The sequence below is a fragment of the Lactuca saligna genome, chromosome 4, assembly GCF_052625555.1.
Source record: "Lactuca saligna cultivar CGN05327 chromosome 4, ASM5262555v1, whole genome shotgun sequence".
Classification (NCBI taxonomy): domain Eukaryota; kingdom Viridiplantae; phylum Streptophyta; class Magnoliopsida; order Asterales; family Asteraceae; genus Lactuca; species Lactuca saligna.
Genome location: NC_136420.1, coordinates 35,473,879 through 35,482,203, shown reverse-complemented (window position 1 = coordinate 35,482,203; position 8,325 = coordinate 35,473,879). Strand labels below are relative to the sequence as shown.

The window sequence follows — 8,325 nt, the reverse complement described above, 5'->3', positions numbered from 1 at the left end:
ATTCTGAAAGAATAACTTTTTTTTTATAAATATGTTTTATTTTATTTTAAAAGATAATATAGTGAAAAACTAATAAACAAGATCGTAAATTGAATTGATGGAAATGGTTCCACTCCCTCCACTAAGAGTTATAAAAGCAAAAACAATTTCCACTTTCAATATCCTTTGAAGTGAAAATAAGTTAGAGTCTAATCCAATTAGGGCTGTAAACGAATCGAACGAACACGAACGAGGGCTTGCTTATGTTCGTTCGTTTAAGTTAGCCGAACAAATAAACGAACACGAACGGATAAACGAACGAATTTTCTTGTTTATGTTCGTTCATTTAACAAATTACATTGTTTATGTTCGTGAGCATGCTAAACGAACATAAACAAAAGAACACAAATGAACAAAGATAAACAAACATAATTAAACCTATATGAACATAAATGAACATATAATATAGTAATGTAATCAAACACAATTAAGCATATATGAACATACAAGGAACCTATATAAACGAACAACTTAAACGAACGTTAACGAACATAATTGAACGAACAAGACCATTGTTTATGTTCGTTCGTTTAACTAAACAAACGAGAACTTGTGTTCATGTTCGTTCATTTATTAAATAAACGAACATAAATAAGCTTCCCGTCGAACGGTTCACGAATAGTTCGCTGAACGTTCAGTTCGTTTACAACCCTAAATACAATTATTATTCAAGCTTCGTTTGTTTACGAGCCATCTAATTTTTAATCCTTGTTAGTTATGGATTAAAGTAAAGAATAATTATACAAAAAATTTGTTATACATAAAGATATTAAACTTGCAAATTGAACATCCAATATTATATACATAATGTTTGTAAATTTATGATTAATGATAAAGTTTTCGTTGTCATTATATAGTTATTTTAATTTGTCAAACGTGTAATACATATGGACACCATAATTATTATGTTTGAAAATAATAATTAAGTTTGAAAATCTTAAAATTTCAAATTAAATGGTTAAATATGGTTTTTTTTTTTTTTTTTTTTTTTTTTTTTTTTTAAGAAAATATGGTTATTGTGAGATATAGGTTTGTATTATGGTGAATATTATATGTGTTATAATATGTATCTCTTACTCACATAAATTATTAAATCATAAAAATATATAAGGTCCCGTTTGATAGATATTTTTTTAGTTTAAAATAGATCTTTCTGACTGAATGAACAGGAAAGACTATTTGATATGTACAAAAAAAAAATTGGTCTTTCCCGATAAGATATATCTTTTCCAGAAAGCTTTAAGAACATATATTTCTGGCTAAAGAGGCTGGAAAGACAATTGTACCACAAACTCTGCCTCTTTTTTTTTGGATTATTAATTTATTTTAAATAATTTTTTAATTTTTTTATTGGATTGTTATATATTAATAAATATTATTTTTAATGTATAATATTTATGTATTAATTAATATTATTTTATTGGATTTTTTATTTCTTTTAAATAATTTTTTTTTTCCTTTTTATGGATTAATTCTATTGGATTATTATATATTGATAAATATTATTTATAAATGTATAATATTTCTATATTATTAAATATTACGTATTGAATTATTAATTTCTTTTAATTATTTTTTTTTAATTAATTTTTATTGGATTAATCATTTTTATAGATAACACCACCATCATCCTAATATATTTAAAAAAAATACCCATCCTATCACTATGAGTCATAAACTGGGTCAAAATTCTAATGTTGAGTTATAAAAAAGTTATAATTGCTAGAAAGAATAACAACGTAACATCAACTTGAAAAAAAAAATAAACTAAAAACAACTTAATCTATATTCTATTTGGATTTTTAAATAAATTATTGTGTAATTTTGATTTTTTATGATATTTTATATGTTTTTATAATTACTCAATCACAATATAGAAAAGCAAAGTAATATTGTTATTTTTATCATTCAGCACAATCAATCAAATATATAATCAAACAACATGGTTTCTTTCATTGTGAGAAAACTTTCATATACAACACTTTTGCGGACAGAAACTATTAAACGAAACCAAAATATTATTTCACTCAAAAAAATAAGGAAATAAACAATTTGAGGGTATATATGTAAATCCACAATTATATTCATATTAATGATATGAGAAAATAAAAATGTGGATACTTGAAAACTAAATGAGACAAATAATCAAACTTTTTAGTTTAAACCAAATCAAATAGGACAAAATAGAAGATCAAAAACTGAAATTGATTTTAATTTTGTTTTGGCAATCCCCGTTTTGATTCTCTCTTTCTGTCCGTACGGCCTCGAATTCTCGTCGTCATAAACACCTTTCGTCTCCCTCTCACACTTCACACACAGGCGACTGATATCATTCACCCCCATTTTCACCAGAAAAATGGCGTCCCGCTGTAGGACAGCTGGACTTGGTTACGTCGCTCCGACTGAAGTCAGTGGAAACACCTGCATTATGGACAAGGCCGATATCGGCGCGGTGGAGAGCCACCGTTACTACCTTGCACGGCGAACTGTCTTGGAAATGTTAAGAGACAGAGGATGCGTCATCGCCGACTACGAGTTCACTCGCACACTCTCTGAGTTCCGCTTGGTGTTTGGCGACGAACCTGATCCCGATCACCTGCGTATATGCGTCCCTCTCTCTTCCAAACCTTCCAAAAAGGTAACCGTATTTTAGGGTTTTGTGTTCTTACACTGTAAATTTGGTACTATTTAGGATTAAACGCGTACATATCCTAACATTGTTCCATATTCATTCGTTTTTTTTGTTTCAACATCTTCCCTAAGCTTCTGATAATTGGCTCTGCTTTTCAATCTCGTAATACTTGTTGACATCATGTTCATATCCACTTATCCAGTAGTGATCTTACGATCATTTTAGATGCGATACAACAGTTTAAGCACATTTTGGGAAGGGAAAAAAACTGCTTATAGTTTCCTACCATGATTTTAGCTTGAATCTGAGTTCATTTTGTTTATTTTTCCAGATTTTGGTTATTTTCTGTAATCCTGGGGATATAAACAAAGCAACAGCGAAGCACATGTTGCTTAACATTACCAACAAGGATACCTTGCTTCGGATTATCTTAGTTTTGCAGGGCAAGATGAACATTCATGCTCGTGCATTGTTCAATGAAAGTGAAGTCAAACTGGAATATTTCCCAGTAAGATACCAAATATCCATACTAATTCAACTCAACTCAAGTTGAATTTCTACATTTTATTAATCTTCTTGTTTTCAATTCTGATTCATCTATCCTATTTTTAGATCACTGAACTGTTTGTGAACATCACCAAACATATTGCTGCACCAAAGCATGAAATCTTGACTGCAGAACAGAAGGAGCAGATGCTTAAGAAGTATGAACTTGCTGACACTCAGGTAAAAAGATTATTCTCTTCAAATTCATCCTGATTCTGATTCATAAAGTCACTTATTAACACAGAATTCTGGTGATATTTGGTATATCCATGATTTGAATAAGCCAAGCTTTATTCTAACAATTTTTTTTATCTAATTAGATTCCATATATGTGGGTGGATGATGCTATTGCAAGGTACTATGGACTTGAGAAGAAGCAAGTTGTCAAAATCACTTACAACAGCAACATAACTGGTTCTTATGTTACCTATCGTTGTGTGATATGATCATATGAATAGCTATTAGAAACATATTACTTAAATCCAGTTTCCAACCACTGTAAAAAAATTCTAGGTTGCAGTAATCTTTTGAAAATTACACTTGATATGTCTGTTAGTGGACAATTTTGGCACAAAGGTGGCATTGAGAAGCTCTCTTTTTACATTTCTTGAATTCCTTTAGCCTACAACTTGACCTCGTACGCGTATTCGACATGGTCGAAATTCCCAGTTTACCCCTAGTCCCCGTCCTATTTACAGATGTTGCCACGTCAGCTTTAGAATTGTTCTTCTGTTTCCCAACTTTCTTGATCGGTTGTTCTTCAAACTTTTTTGCTACTTCTTTCATTTTGGGTAGATCCGGTCTCACAAAAAGAAAACGGTTGCTCCCACAAGAGCAATTAGAGAGTTCTTTATCTGTATAATATATAACATAATGTATTTTTATTAATATTATCACACACCAATTTGGCTAAAAAGAAAATAGCAAGGGTTTCGTTTACCATGAAAAACACATATGTGATGAAAATGACATTTACAGTTGACATGAGCCACGTAACAATCCCGTTTACAGAGGCCACAACTAACGGTTTCTTTGAGATTTGAAGAGACACGTATAGATTTATCCAATGACTTCAACCTCTTAAGGGCATTATCGTACTTTCTTATCATAGATGCAAATGAGATCTTGACAAAAGGTTTATCATCCTTTTTTGAGGAAAGAAAAAGATGCATAGCTTCTTGGCATAGAATTTCTTCATAAGGAATCACAGGCTGCTTTTTAAGAAGTGTGTATCTCTCATTAGCAGCTTCACCAAATGGAAACCAATCACGAGTTGCAAAATTTACAGCCTCCCCACAATTGAATCCTACACATAAATATTTAAATAGATATGAAATTGATATAAACTCTTGATGTACAAATTTCTTGATATACCATGACTGAAACCCGCATGATATGCTCTAGGAAAAGTGACGACAAATTCACCGGGTAATTGAACGAGTTTATAAACCGGGACATGATTCTGTAAAAGTATGTTTGGAGGAAACATGGTTGTTCTTTCTGCAAGCAATTCGAAAGCTCCATTTTTTGATATAATTTGTTTACTATAAACATGATGCTGAATAGCTTCTTCAAACTCATGAGCAGCACTACCAGGAACTCCATACCATGTTTTTGGTGCACCACAGTGATGATAATTTATACTGAAACAAGAAAACATCCATTCAAATCTTATCTACCATGCAGAAATTTACGTTTATTTATTGCTTAGTGCTTACCTATACAAATAGTGATCTTCTACATGCCATGCAAACATACTGAAAAGCATTCCAATGTACAGCATCGGATCAGTTAATCCCTGAAACCAAAAATATTTGGTTATAATAAACGAAAAGTTTCACATATAAAGAAGAGTATCAGATTACTGGAACACTGTTTTTGATCCAATGAAGTGCTGATTTTTGCAATCTTGGAAGTTTCTGAAACCAAAAGATACGTAAAACACATCAAAAATGCTATTGCTATTGATAATTTGATATGATCATATTTAATAGAAAGTGTTGAAAGAAAAGAGATGAAGGATAAGTGTGGGACCTTCAAGTTCCATTTGGTATTTGCAAGATGGTCATTGGAGGAAGATGAGAACGCAGAGCCATCTACATTGACTCCATATTCAACTGTTCCCTTGTTGCCACGTGTCATTGCATGCCAGAATTCCTTTTCCAAGTATGCAGATGGAAGACATCCAGATAAACAGTATTTATTAGCAGTTGCCCTGTTTGCCATGACCTCAAAATCACGAAGACTGTAGCTTCTGAAACAAACAATAATGTCATATCAAAAAATGGTAGCAACACAAGGATGAAAAAGAAAATATAATATTGTCTACTTTGTGCTAATGAAGAATGTGTTGTTGTCATTATTTGTAGTCCATTTAGCAACACGAAGGGGCTGGACTTTTGGTGTGAATCTGAAACCTGGTTTCTCCTTCATCATTATAACACCAGTTGGAGTAGTTGAAGTTATAGGAGGAACAATCTTGCATATTCCTATGGACAGAATAATACAAGTAAATTAGTGAAAACAAGTGAATAGATTGGTTAAAGTGATGCATGTATACTAACCATATTTTGATGCTTGTGATGCGATTTTTTGAAGATACTGGAATGGATCCTTGAAATCCTCCACTGAAGGATGATAAACTGGAGATTCTGTGATCTGATTTGTCCATTCCAGATGATGATATTGATCCGCATTTGTAGAAGATTTGAAATGTGTATTTGATTTATTACTTGCTTTTGAAGATTGCTTATGGGGTCTCATATAGTCGTTAAGTTTCAGTTTTATGGGGATACTTGATTTCCTTTGAATACACACATCACAATCAGATGCTTCAACCTGTGAACAATTTTTTGGTGTTTACTTCAGGATTTGAAGAAATAAACAGGGAAAATGAGAAAGTATAGTTCAGAAACGAATGAAGAATTTGTGGTCCGGAAAGAAGGAAATTAAAATGTGTAAGCACGCCAAGTGTTTGTTTTATTTCAAGACAAGATTCAAATAGTAATTCATTCATTCATAAAGAAATCGATCTTCATAAACTGTGAAATTGGAAAGCATATATGTATGAATATGATCATATATAAAACTTAACTAACAGTACGTAGGAGTAGTTTCTGAAGCGAAATTAACTGTGCATGCGACCATTTGTGGCCTGGATTTCGAGGATGAAAAAGCGAAGGGGTGATGGCTTTTGTTCGTGATAACCGTCGGTTATAATTTCTTCTCGTAAAATTGTACTTTTAATTACGAAATTGTTCTTTGTAATTTTCATATTACTACGAAGATTATAATTTCTTATGAAAAACACTTTTTGAAGTTTTTTTTGGCAGTGATATTCAAAACCATTTTCGAAGCAAAATAAGCTTCGTGGCTTGAAAATAAAATGTTAGTTTGAGACCGATTTTCCAAAAATAAAATGTATACATAGGAAAAAGTTTAAAAAATGTTTTACGCAGCAAATAGTGCATTTTGGTTCTTATTTTATTGTATAATGTCCTCATGTTAGGCAAGAGGCTAGAAGTGGAATTACACACAAAAATTCTAGGTTTAAACTCTAACTTACAAAATATTATTAATGTTCTATCATTGATCTTTTATATGGGAACCCGTAGATCGTTCAGAGGATGTATTATACAATTTTTTTATTAAATCGTATCATTTTAATGGCCCACATCAACTACCCCCAAATCCATATTGGAGGTTAATCGTGGAACATTAAAAATATTTTAAAAGTGTCAAGGTTCAAATATTGAACATTTTGTGTGGAGATTCACTCTTCAACCATTCAGCTCTTATTTAGTGGATATCATTTTGCAATAGTCAATGTTAAAGTTAAAGACACAAATGTGATTTACATCATTTTGATAATTGGGCTCACTTAATTCAAGAGTTGTCCAAAGTATGTCCTCATTGCTCCACTTGAAACACCCTTAGTTAGGGTAGTTTTAAGTACCACTTAAAAACCTTTAAATTTTAATAAAACTAATTAAGAGTTTTAATTGGGAAAAATCATACAGTACCATAGTTTAAAACTAAATTTAGAAAATAATATTTCAAAAAAAAATAAATTGTGTGAAATTAGTTTCCAATGTACCAAAATATAGAGTTTTCGTTTAAAACCTGATGTGGTAATCAATTTAATGATCACAAGTTCAAATACAACCTCACAAAGAGAGGTCTTCAAAATATTATCGTTACTTCTAAGCAACTCTTGATTCTTTGATCTGGGTACAAATCAAAATAAGTTAGCGAATATAATTGTCTAGTGACAATACCCAATGTTGACTCATTTAGAGTAATGATGATGAAACCAAACCCCAAAATCAATATAAACATCAACAAATACCCTAAGTATTAATAAACCAAAATGATATAGTATTGAGACTCAAATAACCAAAAGAAAAGGGTATATATCCATATTCACATTCAAGAATATAAAATCTATAAACCAAAATCGAAGAGTCATACATACTTATAAAGCTAACATTTTTTCTTGAATTTCATGCATTTGAAATCCTCTTTTTTAACTTCCTCAAACCACATTCATTTGAAACTTCATTTTTTAACTAATGCAACTCAAAAGTTTTCTTAATTATGATTTAACACTCAAAAGTTTTATAACTTATATTATGTTTAATTAGCATTTAGTGAAAAGTTTACTATAAAAAGACCAATCTTTTTTGTCTTTTGTGTTATATAAAATCTTACATGTATGAAGGATTTGAAGATATTGTGATTCAAAAGTTTTCATATAACTGAAGCATTCATGATCCAAATATGATGATTTGAAGAAATGAGTTATGTCGCATCGATGGTAATTGTAATATGATTTTTTCTTTCAACCAAATCAAATGAATCTTTTATATTCTTTCTTTATATTCAGTTTCTCATTTAATCTTTATATGTCATTTGTTTGTATTACTCAATCTTGAATGTTTTGCTTGGAATATCTTTCTGATTATTTTTTTTCAAGGAAAATATTTTGATTGCAGGTTAATGAAGAATTGTCATCAAGTTTCTATGGTTGAATGGTGTTAAATGAAGAAAGAAGATTCATAAAATGGATATAGGTTTTTTTTGTTTGAACAAAGTTGACGAATATTAGT

General features: G+C 30.7%; 2 protein-coding genes across 2 annotated transcripts; one reads left to right on the top strand and one right to left on the bottom strand.

Annotated features, from left to right (window-relative positions):
• The first annotated feature begins 2,278 nt into the window (after window positions 1-2,278).
• LOC145038420 (DNA-directed RNA polymerase V subunit 5C-like) lies at window positions 2,279-3,854 on the top strand. The gene is made up of 4 exons (XM_078986791.1): window positions 2,279-2,677; window positions 3,003-3,179; window positions 3,284-3,397; window positions 3,538-3,854. Exons 1-4 carry the CDS (start codon window positions 2,396-2,398, stop codon window positions 3,661-3,663), a joined length of 699 nt encoding a protein of 232 aa, XP_078842917.1. The 5' UTR covers window positions 2,279-2,395; the 3' UTR covers window positions 3,664-3,854.
• LOC145038419 (lysine-specific demethylase JMJ13-like) lies at window positions 3,659-6,026 on the bottom strand. Its single transcript, XM_078986790.1, has 8 exons — window positions 5,782-6,026; window positions 5,547-5,706; window positions 5,252-5,471; window positions 5,083-5,136; window positions 4,936-5,015; window positions 4,592-4,860; window positions 4,158-4,523; window positions 3,659-4,071 (listed from the first exon to the last, which is right to left on the bottom strand). Exons 1-8 carry the CDS (start codon window positions 5,978-5,980, stop codon window positions 3,770-3,772), a joined length of 1,650 nt encoding a protein of 549 aa, XP_078842916.1. The 5' UTR covers window positions 5,981-6,026; the 3' UTR covers window positions 3,659-3,769.
• Between the last annotated feature and the right edge of the window lie 2,299 nt (window positions 6,027-8,325).

Coding starts and splice junctions, on each gene's coding strand:
- LOC145038420 (XM_078986791.1), top strand. CDS start 2,396: ATGGCGTCCCGCTGTAGGACAGCTGGACTTGGTTACGTCGCTCCGACT. Junction 2,678..3,002: donor CTTCCAAACCTTCCAAAAAG/GTAACCGTATTT, acceptor TTATTTTTCCAG/ATTTTGGTTATTTTCTGTAA. Junction 3,398..3,537: donor ATGAACTTGCTGACACTCAG/GTAAAAAGATTA, acceptor TTATCTAATTAG/ATTCCATATATGTGGGTGGA.
- LOC145038419 (XM_078986790.1), bottom strand. CDS start 5,980: ATGAGACCCCATAAGCAATCTTCAAAAGCAAGTAATAAATCAAATACA. Junction 5,137..5,251: donor ATACCAAATGGAACTTGAAG/GTCCCACACTTA, acceptor TTTTGGTTTCAG/AAACTTCCAAGATTGCAAAA. Junction 4,072..4,157: donor TCACATATGTGTTTTTCATG/GTAAACGAAACC, acceptor TATATTATACAG/ATAAAGAACTCTCTAATTGC.